General features: G+C 32.8%; 1 protein-coding gene across 4 annotated transcripts in view; it reads right to left on the reverse strand.

Annotated features, from left to right (window-relative positions):
- Positions 1-15,215, reverse strand: part of LOC115212212 (EGF domain-specific O-linked N-acetylglucosamine transferase) — a 50,512-nt gene that overhangs the window by 30,794 nt on the left and 4,503 nt on the right. Inside the window, exons 1-3 of one of the 4 annotated variants that reach the window (XM_029781060.2) lie at positions 9,890-9,995; positions 4,799-4,971; positions 940-1,034 (exon numbers count right to left, since the gene is read on the reverse strand). In XM_029781060.2, the coding sequence (XP_029636920.1) occupies positions 940-1,034; positions 4,799-4,957 (254 nt within the window). In that variant the 5' untranslated portion in view covers positions 4,958-4,971; positions 9,890-9,995. Of the gene's footprint in view, positions 1-939; positions 1,035-4,798; positions 4,980-9,889; positions 9,996-15,215 lie in introns of those variants that run through there. The other 3 variants (XM_029781053.2, XM_036500821.1, XM_036500822.1) reach the window with 3 other exon arrangements.

The raw sequence follows: 15,215 nt of genomic DNA on the forward strand, positions 1-15,215 counted from the left end.
ACACATATATATATATGACAACCTGCTATAAAGTTTCTGTCTGCTAAATTCTAATATCAAGATGAAGGTCATGATGGTAGACATTTGCCCAAAGTGGTTTGCAGAGAGATCAAGCCAGTATATAAACACACACAGAGATATACATACACTATCGGCTTTCACACAGTTTATGTCTGATAAATTCTTCTCACAAGAAGTGAATAGAGTTTATAAGCCCAATGTCTTCTACTGTGATTACAGTAGAAGACACTTGAATTAGATGCTGCATAAAAGTGAGATGGAACTCAGAATCATGTGCTTGTGAAACAAAAATCTTAAGATGAAATTGATTTACTAATGAAACAAAATTTACACTTAGCAAGAATAATTTGACTAATTTTATAATATACAAAAAGCAAAAGATAAAACAATGAAGTAATTAGTTTAATAAAATACAGTGATTTTACGAAAGCAAATGTTTATGTTAGTTTTAAGAAAAACTTATAGTTTAGTACTGTATAAATAAGAATGATGTAACAAATCCAGTATGATATTGAAAGATAATTAATTTAGATAAGTATATACTTAATAACTGAGGTTATTACAAGTAAATTTAACTGTCTATTCATTTTCCCCTGGTTACTGTAGAACAAAAGTGTATTCAACTGTTAAGGTATAAAATATAATTTGTAATTATTTAATCAAAAATATTTTGAAATGTTTTACTTATGTTTTTGAATTTTTAGCTTAATTTGAACAGCTTTACAAATATCAGTTTAACAGCTATATGACTAGATCTTCTCAGCCCTAATCCTTAATCCATGAGGAGCAAGTGGTGAGAAGAAAATGTACCGATGAGTCAGGTTGATCTACAAGTTTTTAAAAATTCAGACAAAATATTCCCTCCATCCCAAAAAATGTATTTACAAAAATTTTGGCAACAAAAAAATGCATGCTTACCACCCATTACTGGAATCAGGACAATGGGGTGTAGACATTTGCAAACTGGAATTACAAGATTTTTCATAACCCCAACATCGCTTTGAGTCCAAATGCTTGTTGCAAATATTAAAACAAAACAATGTTTTTAAAATTTAAACAAAAAAATTTAAGAGCCATATTATATAAACTTAAAAACAAACACTATATATAAAAATAACAAGAAATGTGAAATTTCTTAATAAAATACATATACTTGAAAACAAATGTCACTGCAGGTGGAAGAAAGTAGTCTGATGCAGAGTTGGCTAATATAAGCAGTGTAGAGAGGGCAAAGATGATACATAAATAGAGGTTTACTGTACATGTGTGGTAGTCAACTATTGAAATAGAAAAATATAGTCTCACAAACAGCTGTTATGCCCAAACTAAATAAACCAGCCCAAAAATGTAACAGTCTTACACTGGTATATGTGCTGCAGTTTTAGCAGAAGACTTTATTCAAATTTTATCTTTTATTTCAATGAAAGTGCTGGTTCACATGTTGTGTACCTTGAGATTTGTACAGATGAAAAAAGGGTCTCATAAAATTGTGCTGCACCTTTTCCTTTTCTCAAATAGCAATTTTCAATGAAATTAAGGATATACAATTAGTGAGATTCGTTTAACCTTTTAACATTTAAACTGGCTATATTCAGCCAATATATGCTACTTGTTTTATATTAAAACTGTCAGATCTGGCCCCTTACATTTACCCTACAATGTCATTCTAAAAAATAAACAATCACGTCATCAAAATCCCAAAGCTACAAGATGATTGCCAAATGTTGATTAATCTATCCTAATGAAGATAGGAATATTTGAATGAGATTGTTCATTGTTTTCATTTAGTTCTTGTAAATGAAAACAGCATGGAGAAAAGTTGCCATGTGGCACCTTCGACAAGTATCTTCTACTATATCCCCATGCTGATCAAAGTCTTGTGAATGGATTTGATAGACAGAAACTGAAAGCAGCCTGTCATATACATGTATGTATGTCTATGTGTTTGTGTTTCCCTGCCTTGACATCATGCAATAGCTGTAAGCATGTATCATCATCATACAAGCCATGTCTTTCATTTTCAGTCTTCTGAGACATGTCTAGCCATGGGAAAATATTATCTTCCTTGGAAACAGGTGAAGATTGGTGGCAGGAAGAGCATCATTGCTAGACCATTATTTGGTCGACCAAATATTGCAGGTTAGCTAACATTCTCTAGCATAGCAAGTAAGGCAAAAAATTACAAACATTCCTGGTTGACAAGACTTCATCAAAAGTATAATCTTTGATATTGCTTACTGGCTATTGTAATAAATGGTCCTTTATAGAGAACTGAATGTTATGTTTTATTCTAGAGCTTTCTAAGGTCTTGTCTTGTACTGTCCTATGGTGGAAGTTGTCCTAAATTGTGTGTAAACAAATTTGAAATAGTTGTTTATCTGCTTCCTAATATTCTAAATAACATATTTGTTTATCCAACATGAATTAACATTTTCTAAACCTACAGAAAGTTATCTACACACAATTTCAGTACTATTCCCAACTTAGAAAATTAAAAATTATGTCTTCTTTAGCTTTCAGTTAGGATATATAATATTTATGAGTGGGTACTGAAAAGTTCCTTGTTTTGGGCAAAAGAAAATTCAAGAGTATCAAATTAATTATGATTTTATTCAACATAATCCCCTCTCAGAGTCACATGCTTATTGTAGTGGTCCTTCGGTTTTTGTAAGCCCCGTAGAAGAACTTGGAAGGTTGAGCCTCCAACCAGGCCTTTTGTGATACGCTTAAAGCCGGGAACTTTGCAGCACTCCCTTGTATATGAAAAACAATGTAAAAATTTCCATTATATTAACATACCCAGAATATACTAGTATTGGTTTCAGTTAAAGCAGTTAGTTTTGGTTTTGAAAATAGTGTTTTCTTCCTAACTTTCAGCAGGTTTCCATAAAGACATTCACATAAAGTCGGATGTAGAGGGTTTGTTGGACACAGCGTGAGACGACTGTTGTTATCACTAGGCCTAACTCATCGTAAAGTCAATACCACCATGACCGATATCCAATCTACAGTGGAGAAGGCTAGCCACTGGATTTGGTTAAAAAGAGACGATGAGCGATGGCTAGAAGTATATTCAGTTCTTCATAACCAGCTGATCTAGCAAGCAGGGCCTCATATCAGTGAGGGGGGGGCCAGTGCGCATTGATGCCGTCGAGAGTTAGGCCCCGGAACGGCGCGCATTCTCTCCTGATGACCCCATACACTTGCTAGCTTCCGGTATATGGAGCTTTTAACTGGTAGCACTTGCATGTGCAAGTTGTTTGCAAGACATGTTGCTGCCATTTTACATTTAGGGCCAGTTTCTTTCAAATGGGATATGAACATTTGTGTTATATATAGTATGTGCAATGTATTTTATTGTTGGTTAGCCTTTTGAATGGGTGTATTTATGGTATTCAAACTAGTGAGAAAATGGCAATAGTTAAGTGATATGATACTAGCCGCTATTTGTAATGCTTAACAATAATATAGAATATACATGGTACATTAATCCATTCAAGAATACCATTACTTTGTTTTTAGAATCGGCCTAATTAATCATCTCAAATTACAGTCATTAATTTAGATACACTTAATTTTTCATTAATGACTATTTCATTAACAACATAGTTTTAAGCACTTTTAAATTGTAATCATGAAAAAATCTTTTACCAAGTTGGTAATTTCATTTAGTGATTCTGTGAAGCAAAATTTGCCAGCAAAGTTATAAAACATAAAAAATCAAACAAATTTACAGTTTCTCCATGACCTCTTACTTTACACTGCTCACTATTTTGAAAGGTTTAACCTATTATCATGCAAATTATACCCTCACAATTCTAAATGCAAAAGTCACAGCAAATATTTTAGTAGCTAGTAATATATATATATATATATATATTAGTTTTGGAGTGGTACTTGTTTGGCAAGTGACTAATTTTTCTTATTATTATCATTTATTGTTTTTAGAATTTTGTTTTCCAGTATAAGTCAAAAACATACTTATCTACTCTAAAATTGTTTAAAATTAAAAAAAAAATTTTACCAAGCGGATTACTTTGTGACTATGCCTGCATAATGACGAGAGAGGACAAAAATCTGTTCATTGAACAAAAAATACCTTGTGGTATTTCATTCCTTACAAGTTCATCCCTTTATACCCAGGTTGGCCTTGCTATATATCCCTTTTGGTGTTAATAGAATAAGTACCAGAAACAGTATGGAGGTAGATATAATCAACTAAATACCCCAAAGCAGTTACCATAGCATTGCTGCAGTTCAGTGACTGAAACCAGTAAAAGAAATATCCGCAACATAAAACTAATTTGAAAGCATTTGACAATGATGTTTCCTTTTCTGAACTAAAATAAATAGAAAAGATATTGATGCCATCTGTCCTTAAGTACAAAACAAAACAAAAAGAATATAAAAGAGAAAATGAAAATGTCATTTGTCCTATAATATTTCTAGAGGAAGAAATTGGATTAATTTCAAAACATGAAATTAATATTACATTTTAATGTCATTGAAAGAAGCAAAGCTTATACCATGATAAAACATACAAGAGCTTTATGAAAGTCAGTTGTAGGAATTAATATCTAAGGTACAATTTCCTCAGATTTGTAGAGCACAAAGATTGTTTGTGATACTTATGTTTTACCAAAAGTATTGGCCATGTAAAATAAAGTGTCAACAACCAAATGTTTGAAACAGGTTTGCAAAGAGAGTTTACAGGAAATTATAGCAATAAATGTACAAAAATCATGAATTAATAAGTTCTCATTTTCAATATACATACCTTTTTGTACGGACACTTGTCATCAGTTTTACATTTCTTTTTTAAATGTGGATTGTTATAAAAGAAATAAGGGACATGTTCTTCATGTAATACAAGATCTTGCCATAAATCTTCAGCAACAACTGTTGTTACCAAAAGAATGAACAGTCCATACATCATCTTTCTTATAACAGCTGTAAGTTTGAAAGAAAAAGAACAATTTTTATTCAAAATATTAACTCCTGGTTGTATGATTTCAACTTGAAAAGAATCCTGAAAGTAACAATTCATCTGATCACAATAAAAATTCCATCAACTGAAATAGTAAATATCTGAAAGAATACATTTCTGAAAAAAATCATCAACATCTCTATCATCTTAATTACCATTAATTTAACATCCATTTTACCATAACAACTTGAATTAGGCAGAATCAACCCCAGTTCATCTTTTGTTTTGATTCTGTATCATCTCTTTCTGATCCTTAGATTTAACCTTACCACAATTTATTATGCATTTTGTTAGTGTTTTTTTTGTTTTTTTTTTACTTTTCTGTCATAGGTACCCTCACTATCTGCATTGTTGGCACATTATTCACATGGAATTCATTATTTACATCACATGACCACAGTTGATTATGTGTCTCTTCTTCACACTTCACTTTATTCTTTTAATGACCAGCTAGTATCTCAACACACTTGCATTCTGTAGTTCATGAAAGTTAATTTTGTACACCCAAACTATCACATTCTCTGCATTTCTCTCCTCAGATTTTCCTCTCTCAATATCTGTTTCCTCACCAAGTAGTATCATGCATCTTATACATGCTTCCCACAGTCTGCTCTTCATGCATAGAAAGAAACTATTTTGTTGTAGATAGAGCTAAAAGATCATCTGATGAACTTGTTTTTACGTAGTGAGGAAGCGACAGCTTAGCTTCCTATTTGAGTTACCTTCTGCATTTAGAAATGGGTTCATGAGAAAACAATACAACTTTAATTAACCAATGCTATCTACAATCAGGTCAACACTGTTATTTAATGGTCAATTTATGACAAAAGTTTTATGTCCTATTTTCATACTTATTACTGTTGTACATATTTAAACTATTTTTCTTGACAATGTCTTTCCTCAGGCTAAACATGTGATATAAGGAAGAAAGAAACAACTAGGGTATATTATCAGCCTTAAAGGCACAATGTGTGTAGACAATATGGAAACATATTAAAATGGAGCCATTCAAATTAAAATTCCAAGATGGATTTAACAATACGTTTTCTAGTTTTCATATAGATTAGAATTCTAGTATAAGTTTTCACTGTTTCTCATCAGCAATAATTCAAATAAGAAAAGAATAAGCATGCTGATCTGATTACAAACAGCATTATTTAAGATCCAGAAGGCCATTTATGTTATTGTTATATGCATTGGTAAAACATTTGTAAGAAAACAACTGAACCCGGTTATCTGGTTGACTTGTTGAGTGTTATGTAAATAAATTGTAAATATGCAAATACCAAAGATAATATCTTAAGCATTCCCACCATTAGAACATGTTCTACAGACAATTGTTAGTGTCTCTATAGAAAAATTCCTAAAAACCATGACTGAATAATAAAAAAATTACAATTTACCACATAAAAAATAACCCTATATATATGCTTTGAAGAAAAAAAATCATGACTCAGGCAATATTACTAACAAGTCTGCCATACATTTTCATTTGTAACACCTGAAATTTTAAATGGCTATTGTCCAAGAAGATTTTAACTAGGATATGCTGAAAGACAGAAATGTTAGAGCTGAAACTGTTTTGATCCAAATTAAACATTTACTTTGTTGTGAACATAATTTTAAAAAAATGGATTAGTTCATAAACCGTTTGTACAGTCTCTGGCAAAAATCTTTGATAACACCACCCTTAGAAGATTTTTACCTAGCTTTTCCTTTCATAGCAAATAAACAAAAGTGACAGCCATTTTGTTATTACATTCTTCTTGAAGTACACTGCTTCTATTTCAGTTACTTTTCAAAATAATGAAAAGTTTAGTAAAATAATTTTTTCTAATTAATCTGGTATTGGAAACCAAAATTAACATGGAATTTTGATGAAAGATTTTAATTACATAAAAGCAAGAAGTTGATCATGGCTGGTCTCAAGCAGGTTGGTATCAAGATTGATAGCTGAATATTCTGATTTCATGAAATTGCTCTCAAACAAATTACAGTAAATTATTGTGATAAATGGTATATTTTCTTCAGAAAAATAATCATCATCATCATCATTGTTTAACGTCTGCTTTCCATGGGTTGGACGATTTGACTGAGGGCTGGTGAACCAGATGGCTGCACCAGGCTCCAATATTGATCTGGCAAAGTTTCTACAGCTGGATGCCCTTCCTAATGTCAACCACTCTGAGAGTGTAGTGGGTGCTTTTACGTGCCACTTGCACGGGGGGGGGGGAAACAATCAAAGAAAAATTCATATAAACAGAAACTTCACAGGCAGTACTTTTGTTCCTCCTCGAACTTATAAAAGTCTAAATTCTTTTCTGTGAGTTACGGTCTCTACTTATGTAAAGTGATTTTCCCCATCAAGCTGGCTCAAACTTGCTCAAATAATGGTCTGTTGATCAATTTTTAGGTTGGATTTATGTCAAGGATTGTTTTAAAAAAATTTCTACCATAAATTTAACCAGATTTGTTAATGTTGTTGTGTACCTATGACTTTCAGAAAGAAAAGTTTGAAAACTTTTTCTATGGCAAGGTGATATATCATGGTGGAAAACAACTCTTATCACAATTTACTACAGAAGCAAAGAGAAAAGTGTCAAATTTCATTGTACACCAATGCATTGATTATTTGGGGTAACAAACACCATCTGCCTGGGTCCTTTACCTGAAATGCAACTGCTTATCATAAACGAATAAAGAAATCTGTTTTCTTTAAGCAGTCATCTCTATATGTTTCATTAGAACAGTACCAAAAAAAAGTTCCAACATTGTTCTTTGGATACTGCAGATTTATAATTCATCATGCTAATATCCCTTTCATTCAATCATCCATATTCCATGATTGCTTTCCTTTAGCCAACTGCAACCATTTTTTTAATACCCATTTAAGTGTTATGGTAGGTTTTTGTTTGGTTTTTCTGTATGTAAATATCATTTCATATTTTCATTTTGTTGGTTTCTTACATTCCTGTAACAAACATCAAATCCTGATATTTTTTGTTTTTGTGCATTTTCTATTTTCAGGGCATTCTGCTTTGAATTTTCTGCCCTGTCAACCAAAATATTTTCCCTTTATAACTTTCACATTTTGTTAATAGCAGTCCAGAAACAACCAACATTTGCCACACTCTGGGTTGTATTTCCTTCTTGAAGGATTTTTCCATTCCTTTCTATCTAGGCTGCAAAGTTAGTACACAAAAGCTTTGACTAACTCCTCAGTTATGATATCACCACTCCTTTATTTGTGATTAGACTAATGCATTTCTTATATTGACAGCATATAATACACTTGGACAGTGTGACTCCTCAAGTATTTGTTTAGTATCATAACTTATCTAAAGTTTGGGTTTAAAGGCTGCAACTGTGCAGTTGTGGATTTTCTAAATCATCTATTTAAAGAAGTTGCAAACAATTAAGCATAAAACTTTTAAAAAATCAAACAGGATGTTTTTATCAAAAGGATATAAAGTAAGAAGATATGAAAGAAATAAACTATAAAAATCATCATCATCATCATTTAACGTCCGTTCTCCATGCTAGCATGGGTTGGACGGTTCGACCGGGGATCTGGGAAGCCAGAAGGCTGCACCAGGCTCCGGTCTTATCTGGCAATGTTTCTACAGCTGGATGCCCTTCCTAACACCAACCACTCCGTGAGTGTAGTGGGTGCTTTTTACGTACGACCTGCACTAGTGCCAGGCGAAGCTGGCATCGGCCACAGTCGGATTGGTGCATTTTACGTGCCACCTGCACGGAAGCCAGTCGAGGCGGCACTAAAAAATTGGAAACACCTAAAGCAATTCGACAAATTGATATTTAAAAGAAATAAACTCAATTAGATACATAATGCTTCCTTTTCAAGATTTAAGTATTGTTTTGAATGGAAATTTTACATGAATGTAACATGAAAGATTACATTAAATGAAACAAAATTATATTGTAAAAAATTAAGAAGTTTATCCTTTCAAAATATTTTAAACAAATATTGCAGCTATAGAATAAGGGTTAAATCATAAATAAAAATTCCCAATTTACTAATGTCTTGTAAACAAAATTACTTCTCCCAGATCCTCCTTCATAAAACCATATATATCTGATTTAACTGCTTTCAGTGCAGAAAACAGTCATTACCTGTGAAACAAAGAATTTTAACACATTATTGCAATTTGCATTTAAACAAATTTGGAATAAGTATATTTTACTGACTAACTCCAGCACACAATACATGCTTCTGATTTTGACTCTACAGCCCTGTGTAGAATTGTTTCAGTTTTTTGGTTGACAACTATCTTGTTGGGGGCTAGATTTCCTTTCAATTACCTAAGCCCCCAAACTCTTTTAACTGCAAGTACTTACTTTTCACTGCTGACTAATTTGCAGTTTTAAACTTGCACCAGTATTTGTTGCAGACACGCAAATTACAAGTGAAAAAGCTGGGTGAACAGTCTCAAAATGTGTTGATTACATAATTTTTACCATGACTCGTGTACTGATGATAAAATGTCACTTTGTCATTTACTAGCTGAAGTTAATTGAAAGACTTAAAAATTTTGAAGGGTGTTTAACTTAATAATCAATTGTGAATAAAAGGATTAATTTTTATGCTAATTACTCCATGAATGATAGAGTTTCATAAAATTGATGCTAGCTTCAGTTGTAGTAGTGTTAAATAAATGTAAGACAAATCAAAATTACTTCTCTCAGAAATGCTTAGTACCTATTCTCCAGCCTCATAAAGTGAGGTATAGTAAAATCAGCAAAGTGAGGTATAGTGAAGTCAGCAAAGTGAGGTATAGTAAGTCATTGCACAACCTGCTAGAAATAGCAGCTAAATCTCTCTCAAACTAGATGCATCATATAATAAGGAAAGATACATACGATAATGTGGTCTTAATTACTCCTAAACAGATGGAATGGTTTTAGTCGCTGGTCTACTCAAGTGGGATTGACAGAGCTCTAAAAACACAACTGATGCCTAAGTAGTTACATATTCACAGGACCACTTTATCTACATTGAGTGGGTGTTTAACAGAACAAAAATAAAACAAACAAAAAAGATAAATATAAATGTTTGTTGAATCACCCCTAACTCCAACAGTGAATGTCAGTTGTAGAAGCTAAATGCCTGTCAAACAATATAAATCATGATAAAATTTCTGACATCTATTTACAGTGGAGAAATATCACAAACATACTTCCTTTTGAAATTATTACTGAAAATAAACACAGACCTACACTTTTACAAAGTAAATTAATTCCTGTTTACATTATACTTTCTAATTGATAAATGCTCTATAAACAACGGAATATCAGAAGACTCTGTAATGCATTATATTTGCTATCATTATCTTTTATATATATAAACGGCAGTTTGTCTGTCAGGTTGTACCCTCACCCTGACCACGGCTTTCAACCGATTCTGATGAAACTTGACACATACATAGCCCAATGTCATAATTCAAAACTAACGCAGCGAAAATTTTGAAAATTTCCCCCAGTTCTGAAAAAAATCGATAAATTCGAATGGGGTCGAGAATCTAAGCTTTTTATATGCATTTTTAATGCATTTTTTTGCTATTTGTTGACTATAACTCTCTAAAAATGCTTATATAGTTATTTCCCTTACAAACCCGAGCAACGCCGGGCGATACTGCTAGTTTATAAATAAAACAAGAATTCAAAGGAGGACATCTTCCAAAATGAGTAAAACCATTTGGAATCATAATGATATTTATGATTTAATCATAGACATAACCAAGATTTTACAGGAGACACTAACAATATTTTGATTTACTCAATTTCTTATGGTCCATGGTTTCAATAATAGTAAATTAAAGTAAAAAAAAAAAAAGCTTCTAACTGCTTTCTTTTTCTCTTTTTGTTGATACTTTTGTTGTATCTAGGGAGGGTCATTATGCCAATATAATTAACACACACACTGGTTCAATTCCACTCCTTTATTATTTAGTGAATTGGTTAAATTTGCAACTAATATATTGTTTGTTTAATTTGGTTAAACACATGGCATTTGTTTTGTTTTTGTTTGTCAAAATGCTTTCATGACTTTCTCATTTGTCTGCTTGAGACCTTGTTGTGTGTGTACGTGCTTGTGTATGTATGTAAGTAAGTATGCATCTATGCATTTTGTATATTCATGTGTCTATGTGTGTGTGCATGTATATATGTGTACTTCCTTTGTGGGCGTCCTTGAATGTGTCTATGTATAGGAGTTTGCGTGTGTATGCATGTGTGCCTATACATGACTGTGTATGCATGTGTGGAGTGTGTGTGTGTGTGTTTCTGTCTCCTTGTATATGTGTGTGCTTTTGTATATGTCTGTATGTGCATGTATTAGTACTACATATGTACCTACCGATTTATCTACCTATCTTAATTTGTTGACTTTGTTTATTTTTCTATGAATATCATACTGTTTGAGATGGTCGAACATATGCCTTCTTCAAAAACTAACAAAAATATCAATCTTGAATGAATAAATCAATCTTTTAATCAGTAAACTTTTGATAGCAGAGAAAATGTCTATGGCATTTAATTCAGTCCTCTTATGCTCTGAGTTCAAAATCACCAGGGGATCAACTTTGCCTTTCAATCTTTCAGGGTTGATAAAATGAAGTACCAGTCAGTCACTGGGGTCACTTTTATAGATTGGTACCATTGTTTTCTGAGCTCCTTCATGCAAGTGCCTACAGCTGAGAATCTTCAGAAAATCTTTTCAATGCTGTTTGTATTTGAAAGGTGGGTGAAACTCCAATGGCAATGTATTCCTCTGAGGAACAACAACCAGCATTATGACTAACTTTGAAAGACCAGCCTATAACAACAGGCTAATGTCACACACATCCTTGAATTAGTGAGATATGTGGGGTAATGTTTGTTGCAAGTGCAATGAGTTGTCGACAATGATGATCAACAAACTTTTCCTATTTTCATGTTTTTGACAACAAGCCCACGTGAGACTATTTTTACCTTTATGATACAAACATCCCATTTTGAAGTGATATAAATTAAAATCTTCCATAAAAATTTTATACTAATTTATGTTCCAAACATCAGCTTATTAATGGCAGAGTTATTTTACTAAATTCTATATTTTTTTGACAATTAATTGAAATGATGATTGTTGATTAAGAAAAATATGGCAACAAATAGGTTAAAGAACTTGGTACTTCACTATTTTTATTTAAAACTGAACATTAAAAAAATGCTTCTGCAAATTTAAATAGGCCCAGAATGTTTACTTTATAAATTTGAGAAATTAATTATGGCTAATATAACTGATATAAAAGAAGTTATACAAGGTTTAGTGTATTGTTTTTTGAAAAAGCTAAAGTCTTTTTCACATTAACCCATTTCGTATATCAATCTTCTTGAGATTACTTCTGGTTTCATTATCTAGAATCTCTCTAATATATAAAAGTATTTCATGAATTCTTTCCACGTTATTTACAAAATGAATTGAAACCAACAGCTTATTTTATGACAAATTTAGTTACAGGAGTCAAATATGCTATAATTAAAAATATTTCTCTGTAAGTTACACCAGGAAAAAAAAAATTTAATCCATAAAGATTTCCTTCTTGAAATATTTGTTGCTCAAGATGCAGGATATTTTCAAGGAGAAAATCATTACTATTTTGTACATATGGCTATTAATTTGTATGAGATTTAACAAAAGTCTTGGTTCTCTCATAATTTATACAAAAGTAAGAAATATCTGTTTGACACTATATTTAGCTAGACAGTTCCTTTTGATCTTAGCAACAGTTTTCTGTTATCGTAACCTACATTACATGGACATATGGAACAACAGTTTTTCATATTAAAATTAATGTAAAAGGTTTCAGCTTCCTTTGTGTTATTTCCCAAATGATGGACTTTGCCCATCACAATCTCAGTTATAGTAGAAACCAGTCTGCTTAGTATTAGATATTTGGTGGAAGTATGTGCATGAATAGAAAAGGAATTTTAGGAAAATAGGTTTCATGAAAATAGTCTGAAAAAAATTTCTATTAGCACAATCTAAATTTTCTGACAAAATGTATGTTGAAAGTGTGAACAATACAGAAAGCTATTTCTTTCAACCACTAAAGCTAAGATAAAATGATATAGATTTTAAGCTATATAGGTTAACATTTATTTGCCATGGCCACTAGGTACATAAAAGTGCCTGCCCTTTCTGGTGAAGAGAAGGTAGAGAGCAATCTTCATGATGGATTCAGTTGTTAGCCTGATCGGTCACACATGACACAAACCCACAGGTCAGCAATGCTCGGACATGCAGGGCAGTTTCTTTGTCCTGCGTGCATCTTGAACATGCTTGGCTGAAAACACTTCAGTGCCTGTAGAGTTTATCTTGAACAGCCTCAAAGAACTTTACTCTTTGAAAAGAGGTCTTGGTGGCACTAACGAAAGAGAGATTGGTGTTTTTAATTACAATTGTGCTGGTTTATTCACCATGTCTTTCGTCGTCGTTGTTGGTGGTTGTGGCGCTGTTTTTATTGCTTCTTTCTGTGTTCAACATAGTCTTCGATGTGTTGATATTCTTTATCAAATCACACACAAAAGACTTTGGAATGTCTACATTTTGTTTATTGTCAGCGTTGTTTTTGTTTCCACACTATTTCTCGTCTGTTCTATTTAAAAATGAGTGTTTTGTTGTTGACAGAATGGGTTTCCAAGAGTTCTTTCCTGAAATATTCCGCCTTGTCAACAATTTCAACTTCAGTCCAGTTAAAAACAGATTAGTCATCTAGTTTTTCAAATTGGAAGACTGAACGAGCCGCTCCCCCTCCCTCTTTTATTACACTCTGCTGATGCTTCTCACTTTCTACCACTCTCTCACATATGAGTGTCACTGTATCCAGAGAATTTTTCTCAATCTATGGAAGAAAACGAAAAAAATTTTTACGATGCAAACAAAATTAAATAGAGATGTCCCTTGAGACTGTGGGGAAATACATGAAAAGAAAGTCACCAGTTGACAGCAGCCAACTTTTATCCATGATTGTACAAATCCCAGAAATGTATACAAGAGCTTTCGGTGGTTTTGTTTACAAAATCCACTGAGCGAGGTCAAGCGTGGCTTGCCAAATTGATGGCCATGAATAATAATAGGATTTTGAGATGGATACTTGGGTGTTGAGTATCTTCCAACATACTTAACATCTCTGTACCAAGTCTTATAGTTCGTGGAAAGAGACCTTGAGAGACCCTGTGAGACCTTTGACAATGGGTTGCTGTCTGCTTTTACAGAATTAATCAGAGCAAGATTGAAAGCTCTGTGAAATAAAATAGTAATAATCCTTACTACTATAGGCAGAAAACCCGAAATTTGGGGGAGATGATTAGTCAGTTACACTGACATCAGTGATTCACTGGTACTTAATTTATCGACCACAAAAGGATGAAAGGCAAAGTTGACCTCGATGGAAATACAATAATAATAATAATAACAAAATTGTGCCCATGCTAGTAGGGTACCAAGTGTGAGCTGAACAGAAAAGATCCCAAAATTGATCTCCAACCACTACTGGAAAAAAAATAGTTAATACTGATCACATATGAAAAAGATAAAAAGTATCATCAGTTTTAATAAGACGTTTTGATCAGATTGCAAACTAAAAATAAAGACATTTAATGATAAATTCATTTAACTTCATTACTGTTATATTCTTAATGTTAATATTTTTATTTTGTAGAATATTCAATAACATTTTGTTATTTTGTCCCAGCTTTTCAATCTACTGTATTTATCTGGAAACCCAAGGGTCTCAAATTGACAAATGCCAGACACCTCATCATCAATTAATGAGAAATTTTTTCTTCTCACATCTTAAGGTAGACCCAGGAAGACCTGGGATGAAGTGGTGAAGCACGACCTTCAAACTTTAGGCCTCACCAAGGAAATGACTAGTGACCGAGACCTTTGGAAATATGCCGTGTGTGAGAAGACCCGGCAAGCCAAATGAAACCATAATCTCATGGCCTATGCCAGGGGCGTAACCAGCCCACTTATGCATACCTTTTCTTTCTTTGGACACTAAAACTCTGCTTGCGAAGACTTGTTGAGGCAAGTGAAATCAAATAAATCAATCAAAATCAAATTCGATGACTGGCGTCCATGCTAGCAGGGTGCAAAGAGCACCATACGAGCATGATCATTGACAGAGTGGCTAACCGGCTC

This window comes from Octopus sinensis, linkage group LG1, assembly GCF_006345805.1.
Source record: "Octopus sinensis linkage group LG1, ASM634580v1, whole genome shotgun sequence".
NCBI lineage: Eukaryota > Metazoa > Mollusca > Cephalopoda > Octopoda > Octopodidae > Octopus > Octopus sinensis.